Source organism: Chelmon rostratus, chromosome 3, assembly GCF_017976325.1.
Source record: "Chelmon rostratus isolate fCheRos1 chromosome 3, fCheRos1.pri, whole genome shotgun sequence".
NCBI classification, from domain to species: domain Eukaryota; kingdom Metazoa; phylum Chordata; class Actinopteri; order Chaetodontiformes; family Chaetodontidae; genus Chelmon; species Chelmon rostratus.
In genome coordinates this window covers 811,951-826,476 of record NC_055660.1, presented here as the reverse complement: position 1 = coordinate 826,476, position 14,526 = coordinate 811,951, and the positions used below count along the sequence as shown (strand labels likewise).

At 46.5% G+C, this 14,526-nt stretch overlaps 1 protein-coding gene across 1 annotated transcript in view; it reads left to right on the top strand.

Moving 5' to 3' along the window:
- The window catches only part of kcnh1b (potassium voltage-gated channel, subfamily H (eag-related), member 1b), a 37,200-nt gene extending 23,909 nt beyond the window's left edge, over positions 1-13,291 (top strand). Inside the window, exons 8-11 of the mRNA XM_041933118.1 lie at positions 3,352-3,551; positions 3,825-4,077; positions 7,754-7,950; positions 12,449-13,291. Of these exons, the coding sequence (XP_041789052.1) occupies positions 3,352-3,551; positions 3,825-4,077; positions 7,754-7,950; positions 12,449-13,291 (1,493 nt within the window). The remainder of the gene's footprint in view (positions 1-3,351; positions 3,552-3,824; positions 4,078-7,753; positions 7,951-12,448) is intronic.
- The last annotated feature ends 1,235 nt before the right edge of the window (positions 13,292-14,526 follow it).

Here is a 14,526-nt window from a genome sequence, read left to right as displayed (position 1 = left end):
CAACAAGAGACGGAGGCTCCCAACAGCTGAAAACTATGTGTCCTGCTCATCTGCTCACCTGTAGATGACTCAAAATGACAAGTCATTAATAAGATTGTTGAGCAGCAGTCAAACGCTCCTCGAATTAGATCACGAGGTCACAGAGTGTCCAGTAAGAGTAAACTTCTAACCCAGTTTGACTTCCTGTTTGTGGGTTGAGCTCTGCAGTGCAGGGATTCATCCTGCTCTGACAGTTTGTCCCTCTGGGGCTCCTGTAGCGCCACTGTACTGAGAATGTATTGATGGTGCAATGCAGTGTGAGTAAACCTTTTGGTTTCCTATTTGGATTCATGAGAAACACTGAAGGAAGCACAGTATTGGATTAACCCCCACACCCCCCTCCTGTCAGCTTCCTGGCACACAAAAAGGCCGAGAGCCGCTGGAGGCTGATGGAAAGCGGTTGCTATGACAGCCAGCATCCCGGATCCAGGATGAGAGTTTGGGTCATTAGCATAGAGAGTGTGAGTGTTGTAATGCTTTCAGTGACATCGGGACGGGGTCTGAGAGGAAGGACAGAAATAGCTGGTCCCTTTTCTTTCCAGAACATCCTCAGAGTCTGGACCAGACCAAACCTCTGTGATGACACCAGGAGACTGATTATTAACATTATAAATGGTTTTCTTAGACACTAAATTGTGTGTTGCTTTCTAACACACAGAGATTTAACCACCAAGTTAGTTTTAGCAGTTAATATTTTCTTTACATTAAAGCAAATTTCTGTTTTATTTCGAGCTGGTGTTTCTCCTGAATGTGGCTCTGTGGGTCATGCTAACACTCACCAGCTGTGTGTATGAGCTTCCTCCACCTCTCCTAACATTAAAAGTCTGTTGTTGTTTGTAGATCTGTGTTGGGTTGAAACGTCTGTTTGTAGCTTTGAGCTTCTGAATATTTTCTTTTGTCCAGCAGGATAAAAATAACACAAACAGCTTGTGTTCAGCTTCTCAGCAGTGAACCTCCAGACCTGGCTCAGGTTCTGGACCTGCTGTTGCTGCGTTAGCTCAGCTCCGCCGCTGCGTTGGCGCTGTGCAGTTACATGTAATGTGTGTGTTAACTCTGTACAATGACCTTTATGAAGGTCACAGTGAATGATTCCGACACTTCCAGTCCTAAGCTGCTGATTGGACGGCGGCAGGTTTCTGCTGCTGCTGGATGGGGTCGGTATTGATCCGCTGACCCCGGGTCCATACTGCTGACAGGCTGTGAGCAAGAAGAGCTGAATCAGGGATGATCTGCAGCAGTTTGCATTGATGAGCTGAGACACTTACAGTTACTGTGTGGACACAGAGACACATCTGACCAATCACGTAGCCTCTTAGACTGAGACTCTGGGTAACGACGACGTATTTCAGGGCCAAACTGATGGTCTGACAAACTCGAGGAATTCAAGTAACAAACATCTTTGTCTGATTCACAAAACTCTTTACAGTCTGGTGATTAATGATGACGAATCTGAGTCAGAGATAAAACTAAAAAGGTTAAGCTGCTGCAGTAATGACGAGGCAGGGTATGAAGAAATACATTTTGACTGAACAATAGTCTTACTGTTTAGAAAAGACAGCATTTTAATTCTGCACAGAAAGCCCAGCTAGATTTTTCATTTTTTCAGTCAAAGGTTGAATTGTGTGAATATGTTCGACGTGTCTCCAATCAGACGTCCTTCAGGAATGGAGTGACACCGCCACCCTGCTCTTATCAGCAGCGTTTCATTTGTGCCTAAAGCTTTGGTGTTGAACACAATCACAGACCTTTGATTACTTGTTGCACACATTGATCTACATACTGCACATTCTGTGTGCATGAAGCATTTTTTTTTTTTTTTTAATTTTATTCACTTTATTAATCCCAAACTGGGAAATTAGTCTCTGCATTTCACCCATCGCCCATGCACATGCAACATGCAGTGAAACACACAGGAGCAGTGGGCTGCCGCATCAGCATACTAGGGGGGTTAAGTGCATATTGATATTGTTGCTTCTTGAAGGGAATGTTAGGGCTTTTATTGGTGCAGTTGGTGAGAGGCAGTGGTAGATGATGGTAGTGTGGCAATCGGCAGTTACATGTGGCATCTAGGCCTGTGGTAGTATTGTAGCAGCTAACAATAGCTAAAGCGGTGGTAGTATGATAGTATCTTAGCATTGGTAGCTAGTAGTTAACATTAACAGTATAGGTGAATCTAGCTTCGTTGTCTTCTTCTGTTCCTCTTAGCAGGTAGCGGTTAGCACTTAACATTAGCTAAATGGTAGCATCGGATTAGCGGTTAGCACTAGCATTAGCAATAGTTAAATGGTAGCATCGGTACTGGCCACTACCTGGAGCATCTCTGGGTCAGTTGAACGTGGCAGTGCTGTTTGGATTGTGACTCTGGGACGCCGGAGTTCACCGCCTAGCCTCCTGGAGGTGTCGTGGGACTAAGTAGGCGAAACACCGTTGAAGGGAGGTTTCCACCTGATGACTCCCAGAGACGTGTTAGGAATCACTGCTCTTTGGCAGGTATAGAGGCAGATTAGAGCTCCAAGGTTCTTCACTGAGAATGAATCATCTTTTTGAGCACAAGTATCTTGTGTTTAAATTAACTGTGGTAGCGCAGCGACATCATCAGATACACCCATTGATTCTCAGAGACCAGCAGTATGAATTTCTCCTCCATCGCTGCTCTTGTTGTTCAGCACTTGATCAAAAAGCGATTGTGAATGTCGTGTTTTACCCCAAACTGAACATTTTTCAGCTTTCAGCAACCAGAAAAACACTCAGTGCAGAATAGAAGCTCAGCACCTCCTCCTGTGTCTGGCATTTGGAGCGTGCTGTAGATACACAGCAGTCCCTTTACAAACACTTGAAAACATACGCTGGCCTCAGGAAGAAAACACTTCGGTGGACAAGGCCCCTGAGAGGGCTCGACTCTGCACCACCTGCCACAAGAATCAAATGTTTCTGCAATAACAAAGAGAACAGCACCATGACAGGATCTACACATAAATGTTCAATGTAAATCTTTCCTTGTTTTATTAATACAACACTTAATTTAAACTTATTTGACTTGATGGTCTTCAGGTTCCAGTTAAGTAGTTTTATTCACAGAAAAAAACATGAAAGTCTGTGATGAGAACTCACTACATGAGCATTAGACTGAACTTAATTTGGAAAATGTAAATGATTTCTTGCACAATATATGATGTTGTCTTACAAAATGATTTTTTAGGTATAATTTTACAAACAGATCAATAGACATATCATGCATCAATCACTGGATTTCGAATTTGTGCGACATCTAAATGTCTATCTGTCTAAAAGTTCTTTTCTTCCTGTTGACAGCGCTGCTGTACGCCACCATCTTCGGTAACGTCACCACCATCTTCCAGCAGATGTACGCCAACACCAACCGCTACCACGAGATGCTCAACAGTGTACGAGACTTCCTCAAACTCTACCAGGTCCCCAAAGGCCTGAGCGAGCGGGTGATGGACTACATCGTGTCCACTTGGTCCATGTCCAGAGGCATCGACACGGACAAGGTAGCGTACAGAGGGAATGACTGCCAGCTGGTAGACCACGAGAGACTTTTTCAAATATCCATGACAGATCAGTGATCAGCTTATATCATAAATTCAGTTCTCTGGTGTATTGTGACCTCAGTTTCACCTCAGTGTGACCTTGGTTTGACCTCAGTGTGACCTCAGCTTGACCTTGGTTTTGCCTCATCATGACCTCAGCGTGACCTAAGTGTGACCTCAGTTTGACCTTGGTTTGACCTCAGCGTGACCTCAGTTTGACCTCTGTGTCCACAGGTGCTGCAGATTTGTCCTAAGGACATGCGAGCAGACATCTGCGTCCACCTCAACAGGAAGGTGTTTAAGGAACACCCGGCGTTTCGGCTGGCCAGCGACGGCTGCCTGCGGGCCCTCGCCATGGAGTTCCAGACCGTCCACAGCGCACCAGGCGACCTCATCTACCACGCCGGAGAGAGCGTGGACAGCCTGTGCTTCGTGGTGTCGGGGTCACTGGAGGTCATCCAGGACGACGAGGTGGTAGCCATTTTGGGTGAGTTTAGTTCTGGTGCTGGACTTTCTGGTCCTGGAAGGTTTGGAAGGACTTCATGTCATGTTTTCTTTGAGGTGTTCCAGCGGTGGACCGCCTGACACAGAAGTCAGTGATTTTAGTGTGTGTGCATTATTAATTAACAGTGTTCATGTGTCAGGTGTGACACAAACCTTTGATGAAGTTTCTTTTTGGGTTTGGGCTGTTGTCAGGATCACTGTCTGGTTGCCATGGTGACAGTGAAGCTGTCAGTTCTGACACCTCTCTCAGGTTTCTTAAAGCTCCTTCAGGTGGAGTGTTGGTGTGTTTTAGACGGAGAACTGAAAACGTGTTTTTGCTGCTGCCAGCTGACACACCTCCGCCTCGCTCAGGAGGAAACACCTGAGCTCTCTGAACCCTGCAGAGTCACCTGCCACGCAGAAAACACAGAGCGGGACAAAAAGACGCTCCGCTGCTTCTTCAGCACATCAAAACAAAACTGCCAGCGAGTGTAGGAATTATGCTCCGGGGCTCTCATTAGCAAAGCATCATTTCACGCATGAAGTGGTTTTTCTGAATCATGCCGCCTGGTTTTTGGGGCTGATGGAGGGAGAGCGATCCCCGGCCCAGAAACGAACAGAGTGAAGATGATGGAGGAAGCTGTCGAGGCGGAGCGCGGCTGAACGAACAGCTGTCAGAGTCATTATGCAATTCACAGAACCTCTGAGCTCTTCAGCAGCTTCCTCAGATGCAGCGACGTCGTGAGTCAGCGTGCAGGCGGCAGCACAAACTCAGCTGTTTGCATAAAACATCCAAATCTCTCCTCAAACTAGCTGCATATCTCTACAGCCGTGTTTCCTCCAGCGTGTTTTTATGAGCATTTTGAAGAATCGCACGAGGAAGATGATGGAAACGACGACAAAAAGTCCTCAATTTCACAAAAAGTTTGTATGCTCGCTTTGAGGTGTTTGACACAGTCAACAGGGGATGGAAACACTTGACTGATCAGCTGTTTTCAACGAAGAACAAGAAGAGGAAGAAGAGGAAGAAGCAGAAGAAAAAGAGCTGCTCCCACAGGTCTGCAGTAACCTTCCTCATGTTAATACATGAAACAGAAATGTCACATTTCCATCCTGCTTTCTACATTTTTCGTCACTCTTTCAGCTTCGACTTGTTTTTTTCATTCCTTCGCCTTGCTCCCTCCTTCCGACCTGAGACGTGGCGCCACCTGCTGCTCATCTGGATGAACCAGCTGCTGATATTCACAAAGTGTTGACATGAAAACAAGCGTTCGCTCTTTTTCTTTTGCCATTTTTCTTAAATGTGCGATACATTTGGATGGAAATCCAGCTCGTGTCAGTCCGTCAGATGAACTAACGCTCCTCAAACTTCCCTTTGATCCTCTGACTTCTCATCTAGCGCCATCAACAGGTCAATATATAAACCAAATGTATGAATTTTTCTGAGTCAAGATGCTAGCATTAGCATGGATGTTGTACGTGTGTGTTGATAGTCTAATGTTAGAGCATTAGTGAACGTTGGAAACAGTTTTTTCTAATCGATGAAATGCTTCATTCGTTGTGAAACATTCTCTGGTTCCTGCTTCTCCAACAGTTTTCACTATTTCTTTATATTTAAGAGACAAATGATTAATTGATTTATTGAGAAAATGATCAGCACAGTAATCAATAATGACAATAAGCATTAGTTGCAGCGCTAACAGACACTCTGCTGCTGGAGAGGTTTGATTTCTGTCTTTAGTGAAGCACAGTCTCGTTCCTGTGATAGAACAGGAAACCCTCTGGCTGTGGTCGGCTCAAATAAAGTCTACGTTACCTTCAGCTGTTACCTGTTAGCTGCTTCTTAGCATCTGAAACCAGCTTCTTCTTAATGATCACAGCGAGCAGCGTGTTGGATTGTCTGTGGATGCACAGTTTCACCACCAGCAGTGAAAGTGACCTCCCTCTCAGCTGATCCAGGACGTGTAGGGTGTGAATGCGGCGTTTACGTCTGTTCCCGGAGCCAAACAAAGATGGCTGACCGACCCTCAGCGAGCTGCTCCTGTCCCTGAGATTTCCGCTTTCGCTCCCAGATAGTCACCAGCCGAGGTTTGTTATCAACAGAGTGAATCGGCTTCAGTTCCTCTCTGGATAAATATTTAGACTGTCCTGCAGGTCTCTCAGAAACACTGAACACCCCCGCCTGCAGTTCCACATCACGTTGTTTAAAGAGCGCTCACCTCAGCCTCACTTCCTGTTTTCACATTAAGACTGATGCAGCTGCAGTCTGCATCACTCTGCTCTGCTGCTTCATTAATGACACAGGTGTGCACAGGTGTGTGTCTCCTGTTTAATCCACAGACGAACACGACACTAAACTGTGATGTCAGATATTTAATCTGCCTGAACAGTACACGTCACACTTTATTTATGTGCTTTATCACATTTTACTCTTGTTTCCAGACACTGAAGCTAAATTCTAGACAGAACATGTGAAAAGCAGTTAAAACCAGTTATTTCACCACCGAGCGTCACTTTTTAAATTCCGCTGCTTCAAACACCTGTCGTCCGTTCAACAACGTGTTTCTCCAGCGAATCAGAACGTCTCAGACGCTGAGAGTAAACAGCTGGACGCCATGCGGCTCAGGTTAAATCCTGGATGTCTGTCGGCAGCAGCTCTGAGTCCACTCTGAGGGATTCGGTCTCTGTTACCATTCAGCTGCAGGCTGTCTGAACCAATCAGCTGACAGCGAGCAGCACAGTGACGCTCACCTGTTTCCACCTGAAGGAGCTGAACTCACCTGTGAGTGTGAGCTTGTATCAGACAACAGCTCCAGAGGTCTGTGGAGGTCTGGACCCTTCACATCTGTCTGTCTGCAACCTGTCTGTCTGCAACCTGTCTATCTGTCTGTAGCCTATCTGTCTGTAACCAACCTGTCTGTCTGTCTGCAACCTGTCTGTCTGTAACCTGTCTGTCTGTCTGTCTGTCTGTCTGCAACCTGTCTGTCTGTAACCTGTCTGTCTGTAATCTGTCTGTCTGTCTGTAACCTGTCTGTCTGTAACCTGTCTGTCTGCAACCTGTCTGTCTGTCTGTCTGTAACCTGTCTGTCTGCAACCTGTCTGTCTGCAACATGTCTGTCTGTAACCTGTCTGTCTGCAACATGTCTGTCTGTAACCTGTCTGTCTGCAACCTGTCTGTCTGTCTGTCTGTCTGCAACCTGTCTGTCTGTCTGTCTGCAACCTGTCTGTCTGCAACCTGTCTATAGCCTGTCTGTCTGTCTGCAACCTGTCTGTCTGCAACCTGTCTATAGCCTGTCTGTCTGTCTGCAACCTGTCTGTCTGTCTATCTGTCTGCAACCTGTCTGTCTGTCTGTCTGTCTGCAACCTGTCTGTCTGCAACCTGTCTATAGCCTGTCTGTCTGTCTGCAACCTGTCTGTCTGCAACATGTCTGTCTGTAACCTGTCTGTCTGCAACCTGTCTGTCTGCCAGTCTGTCTGCAACCTGTCTGTCTGTCTGTCTGTAACCTGTCTGTCTGTCTGTCTGCAACCTGTCTATAGCCTGTCTGTCTGTCTGTAACCTGTCTGTCTGTAACCTGTCTGTCTGTCTATCTGTAACCTGTCTGTCTGTAACCTGTCTGTCTGCCTGTCTGTAACCAGTCTGTCTGTAACCTGTCTGTCTGTCTGTCTGTCTGTGTCTGCAGGTAAAGGTGACGTGTTTGGCGACGTGTTCTGGAAGGAGATGACGTTGGCTCAGTCCTGCGCTAACGTGCGAGCGTTGACCTACTGCGACCTCCACATCATCAAACGAGACGCGCTGCAGAAGGTTCTGGAGTTTTACTCCGCCTTCGCAAACCACTTCGCCAGAAACCTGGTGCTCACCTACAACCTGAGGAAGAGGGTGAGTCGGCACACATCCTTCATCATTGTGACTGTCGAGGATTCAGTTACAGATTGATTAAAAACATTTTGTACATTTGAGACTTTAAACTGACTGAATAAAACCGCAGTGCTCCTCAGATCAGAGCAAAGGGACAAAAGCAGCACGGAGGAACATGAAGGTGTGTTAGTGAGTCATGTGAGCTCAGAGTCGCTGTGTTGTCGTCAGGTTTCACCGCAGGCTGCTTTGTTCTCAGCTCGTCCTCCTCCACACAGCAGGTGTGATGTGAGTTAAGCCAACAGTGTGTAGGTGGACGATGACAGACGCTGCGTTCACACCTCAACTGATGCTGCAGTCCAAACACGCTCAGCTCCACCCTTAAATCAGCTCATTTACACTCGAGAGAACACAAACGTTTGACTGGAGACAAAAAACACAACATTTAATACTTTATACTTACCTGAGCAAAGGCAGCTGGTTGGTCTCTTGATCATGGCGGCCGTTCCCTCCATCCCGTTAACCTCCTGCAGCTCACTGCAGTCTGGACAGATGCTCTCTGCATCATCATCATCATCACGCGGCAACAGTGAAACACTACCTGATGTTAAAACCAAGCACATCTCTGTGAAATGATCCTAACCCTAACCCTAATAAAGACATGACCAGCACTGCTAGCTTAATGCTAATGCTATAGCTTCATCAGCTTTAGGACCTGATGAAGGTTTGGATAACCCCCCCGTCTTAAAGAAGCTTCTGGATGAGAAGGAAATCAACACCAGCAGCAGTTTGTTATCCTGTCTTTACATTTTGCTGCTCTTCTTCTTCTTCTTCTCTGTCATTATCAGCAGGAGTCCTTGAGCCCTGAAAGGTCAATTTAATAAGATCATCTATTGATCGGAACAGCAACGATCAATGCACTGATTTACAGATTCCATCAGTGATTCAGAAACTCTGTTCATGCTGGAGGGACATAAATTCACTTCCTGTTTTCATCCAGAGAGCTGACCTCTGTCTGACCTCTAACTCCCGTCACCTCGTCCACAGTGAATGTTGGGTGTCACAGTAAAACAGAGGAGTTCTGAGTGTATTAGGTGTCCAGTTTATTAGGTACAGCTAGCTAACCTAACACAGTCCTGCAGCTAATCCTCCTTCATGAAGGTTTTAATGTTCAGTTTGTGTTGAAGCTGGTTGTTGGATGATGGAGTTCGTGCTGCTGCTGAGCCGTGTTGTGTTTTTCTGGATTTATGTCTGTAAGTACGTCTGTAAGTGAACGCATCACCGTTCAAAAACAGTCCTCTAACAAGCTTTTAATGAAGAAGTGATGAACTGTGACTCACCGCTGGGCTCTCAGTCACCAGTCAGGAACTCTCTGTCAGAAGCTTCTGATTGGTCAGTGGGCAGTACACTTTAGGTTACGTCTCCTGTTCTCAGACTGTTTATGGCCCCTCTTGGCCCCTGGCCGGGTGTGACTGCAACCTTCACACCCCTGACCGATGCTGCTGAACCAAAGACAAGATCTGATGATCGGATCATGAGTCTGTGTCACACACTGCAAAAAATCACCAGTTTGTCCCCCTAAAATTCTGTTTTCTTTGCCAGTGGTTCAAAATATGTAAATCAGGTGTTTCTTCTTGCAGGTCTTAGTGGTTTTAACACACTGACACGTCTCTGTAGAAAATTCCTGAAACATTTCTGTCTCCACGCTGGCCGAGTAGACACGTAATGACTGTTCCTGCAGATGTTTGTCGCTGGTTTCAGGAGGAAACTGCGTCTATGCGTCTTTACAAGCTTTAAGTTTTAATATGAAGAGACTGTTTGCTCGGATGAAAACAAACGAGGAGCGCTTGAATTACGCCGCGGTATGAAACGCAGTGACGCTGGCTGTGAGCGGCTCTCTCCGCCTCTGCCTCTCTCTCGGCTGTAAATCGATGTGAAAGCCATCGTGTCCTGTTCTGCTTGGCTGTGCAATAATGACGGCGGAGGAGAGAAACGACCTGCCGGCAGCTCTCACCTCCAAACCCTCCGACTTCAGCTGAGAGCTGCATCACAACACGTTGAAAGCAGCCGAGCTCATCACGGCTCAAACAGGAGCTTTCTCTTCTCACACTGAGACTTCTTCTCTTGAACTGGATAAAAACCTGAACTGATGTGGTTTCACTTTCCCCACTTTGTCTTCAGAAAGTTTCACTGCAAGACAATAAGGACATTTTAAACATGTTTCTTTGTTTGTGGAATCACTGGCTGATGTGGACAGTTTCAGGTCCTGACAGATGCAGACGTCAGTAAACACATTGCATTTCACAATAAAAGCCTCCTGCTAATTGGCTGTTTTGCCAGCTTTTAATGTGAAGCAGCAGCAGCAGGAAATAGTTCAGACACAGCTCTGACACAGCTGAAAGATAAAACAGCACAAACTGAAACGTAGAAGTGAAACCAGAGATTCTCAGAGGCTCTAAAGAAGCTGAACCCTCAGAAACAGCTTTCTGGTGTCCAGCATCAGGAGCTGTTTGAAGGAGAAGATGGTCTCAGGTGGACCACAGTTTCTACTGTGAGGACACAGCAGAAACATTGACTGAAACGCACTGACCCCTGAATGCAGCTTTAATAATAATGATTTCTTTTATTCATGGTGCCTTCAAAAGCTCTTGAAAAACACCTTAATACAACGAGTAGGTATAAAGTCATCGTCTGTATAAAGCTCAGTGTGGTTGTAGCCGTTACAGTCGACACTGTGAATGTCTGGTGGAGGAGGGTTACAGGCAGGACGGCTGAAGGAGTGAGACCTCGTGGTCGTCAGGTGGCAGAGGAGGATCAGAGGGTGTGTAGATATGAACGAGCTCAGAAAGAGGCTGGTTTACGGAAGGACTAAAGATGAAGAGCAGAAACTGTTTAACAGGGAGCCAGTGAAGCCCCTGAAGCAGAGCGGTGATTTGATCTATAGAGCTTCTGAATAAATCATCAGTTATTGCAGGTTGGAGGTTGTGGTACCTGCGTTCTGTAGGGTTCATGTGTTTCCTGTTGGATGCAGCAGCCTCAGTCTGTCTGATGTGTTGTTGTTGTGGTAGAACAGTTCTCTCATGTTCTATGTTCCTCTGTTCTCATCACCTCTCAGAGCGCTCTGATACAAGCCCACATGATCCAATTTCAGCAGGTCAGGAGCTCAATGATTGGCTCAGGGTTCAACATACTGATGACATCGCTGGGAGGGGAGGGGGGCTCGCTGTCGCTGCAGAATGAAGACTCAGAAGGTCACATGTGGCCGACGCTCCCCGACACGTTCATGTACGTTAAAGTTGTTCATCTGACGAACTGAACTCATGGATTCACAGGTCAGCTGTGACGTGACCTTCGCTTCCTGCCTCACCTGCAGCACAAGCAGCCTGGAGAGAGGATATGAAAACACCTGGACGACTGACACGCCTGCTGCTGCTTCAGGAGACTGAAGCCGCTGTTTATATGTAGTCCCAACCTTTCTGTCCAACACGTCTTCAAACCTAAACAACTGCATATGTGTGTTATAGAAGTATATAAGTATATTCTGTTTGTTAGAATGAGTCGATGGTGATGTTCTGCTTCACGCGGGACATGAACCGCTGCCTCCGGGGGGGAAACCCTGTGTTTGTTTTTTTGACTTTACAGAAAACTGGAAGTTGTTATAACTCTTATACAACACAGTGAAAATGTCCAATCAAACGTGATTGAAAACATTTTAGATCAGGATGTTGAGCTGTGAGAGTCTTGAAATAAGATCCGAGAGGCTCATTCTTGTTTCTGGATAACCAAAGTCCACACATCAAAACCTAAAAAATCTCCAGCAAAGCTGCTTTTTCAATCTGACTGTCGAGGCTGGAGGCATGTGTGCCAACCACCGAGCCAGAAGACTGAACTTTTAAAACTTCAGAGCTTAAAATAAGTGTGTTAAAAGTTAATCAAATCAATACTTGAGGAAACTGAAACTATATTTAAATACAGGATGATCCCACTGACTCCAGAATCAGAGCGCTGTTCAGCACAGAGATGTTTCTTTAATAATAAATGACTCGTTTCAAGATGCTCAATCCACACGATTTCAGCTTTGAGTGCTGATCCTGCTTTTAATTGATGGCCTGAGGCTCTGGGTGGTTCTGGTTCAGATGTGGTTCGGGTCTTTCTGCATCACTGTGAATGTGTGTAATTTGATTTTAAAGATTCACACAGATTGACTTCACCCCTGCGAGTGAATCCTCTGATCACTGATCATCAATCAGGCTGTTTTAAATTCTTTATCCAGATCAGTTAAATCACTCCAGGTCAAGAGACATTTTCAGATGGGGTTAAGTTACTCAGCTTCTGCGTCAGCTCGTATCCATTTATTGTTCTGTGAGAAGAATCAAGTCAGGTATTTTATTTTGTTAATGTGGAATATAACGCTCACAGGAAGTTGCTCCTCCAACACAAATTCAGGTTTTCTTGCTAACAAAGAAGTGAAGATATTTGTTTGACGAGGTGAAGCCATTCTGATTGTTTTGTCTTTTTACAGATCGTCTTCCGGAAGATCAGCGATGTGAAACGTGAGGAGGAGGAGATGTTGAAGAGGAAGAATGAGGCTCCTCTGAACCTCCCTCCGGATCATCCGGTCCGACGACTCTTCCAGCGTTTCCGGCAGCAGAGGGAGGCGCGGCTCGCCGGCGAGCGGGTCGCTCAGGGTGACGTGGAGAAAGGCGTTGTTCCCCCGAAGCCGCCCAGAGGTCCGGAGGTCCTGGCCTCCACCAGTATAGTCATGGTGACTGAGAGCCCGGCCACGCCCACCACCTCCTCGACATCCACCGCATCCTCTTCGTCCAGGACCTCCAGCCGAGTCATGCTTCATGCTCCCGCCACCCAAAACGGAAACCTAGTCGGCTGCAAATCCGCAGAGCCTCCCAAAGCTAAAGGCTGGGGACGATTCAAGGAGTCGGTTGTGAAGGCCGAGTCGTGGAGCAGCGTCTCTAAGGCCGAGTCAATGGAGACGCTGCCTGATAGAACTAAGTCTCACGACGAGATGTCCCTGAAGAAAACCGACTCCTGTGACAGTGGCATCACGAAGAGCGACCTTCGTTTGGACAACGTCGGCGGCACAAGAACGCCGCAGGAGCAAAGCCCGGTCCAGTCTGACGAGAAGAGGGTCTTCTGTCCGATACCGGAGCAGAGCATGCAGGCCTCGTTTGTAGAGCTAAAACAAGAACTAAGAGGAGATATCAGATCTCTGAACAGCCGCATGGCAGCGCTGGAAGCTCAGTTGGCCGAGATGCTGCGCCTTCTCAAATCCAGGAAGTCGTCAGGCTCCTTCTTCGACATCTCACGGCCTCCTTCCCCCGATTCCGATAAGGACAGCTTCTCCTAACTGGGACGTGGAGTCAGTTCGCAGGAATTGAACTCAGCCTCCGGATGTCAGAGAAGAGCTTCGGACCGCGGCGTGAAGCTGTGCTGATGGTGGTCGACGATGATAATGAAAGCACTTTGTTACGTTCGTAGCGTCACTCTGCGAGACGTTACAGACCGAAATGACGTCAAACTGGACTGAGGATAAGATGATCAGAGACTACAGGAAGAGTCACGACAGTCACGATGGCACCTTTGGTCCTCAGGAAGGTTTGGAGCCTTCAGACCTTTGGCAATAATAACAGTTGTTGTTTTAAATAGGACTTCGGCACTGTGATGAAGGAAACTGCTTAATAAGGGTTGATTCAGTGGCTTTAGCCCGGTTCCACGAGGTCTGGTCCACAAAGTCTGTTTAGCGATTCAGAAGCTCTAGATATTGAAGGGTCCGCTTTCATTGATGGCTGCATGACATCGTATCAAAGCACTGGTCTGTGATTGGTTGAAGTGTATCAATCAAAAGATGAGCATTCAGTCTAAGCAGGAGGTCAGTGAACTCATCGGAGGACGTTGTGGACCAGACTTTCAGCTGATGGTCAGTGGTTTGAGATGCTAACTGACCAGATTAACCAACATTAGCACCAGTTTCTTCTGAGAAGTTTGAATTTATCACAGAAAAGCTGTCAAAATGTCCCGAGCTTCACGCACACTGAACACTGTGCACAGACTTCAGCGTCTTTATGTCCAGAATGAATGTGAGATTTGAATGCAGCACAGTGAAGACGAGGCGCCCAATGACTCTGATGTTCATGTTTGATCTTTAGTTTCTATAAAAATCAGTCTGTGCTTGTTTCCAGCTCTGAGCCAGTTAACACAACAGTAATCTGATTACTGCAGTATGAAAGGTCCCACATGTTGGATGGTTCAAATTCTGATGGTGGTTTGTTTGTTTTAACGTTTTAATGTACTCTTTAACTCAGAAAGAGACGGTTCATATCAACTTTTCATCTGAACGTGTCATGTGACAGACACTTTTCATCACAGGACTCAGTAAACAGTAATATGACCTTCTGAACCTGGACGCTGCAGTCTTTCGTACACACAGACTGTACTAGCCCGATGAAGTTTCATTTATTTCGTATAAACCTATTGGTCCGTTTGTGATGTCACGAGTTCGATTCGTTCACCCGTGTGTCGCTGTTGTTTCCTCTCCGGCAGCAGCGGTTGTTGATCCGCTGTCATTCGTTCACTCTGCTGTCA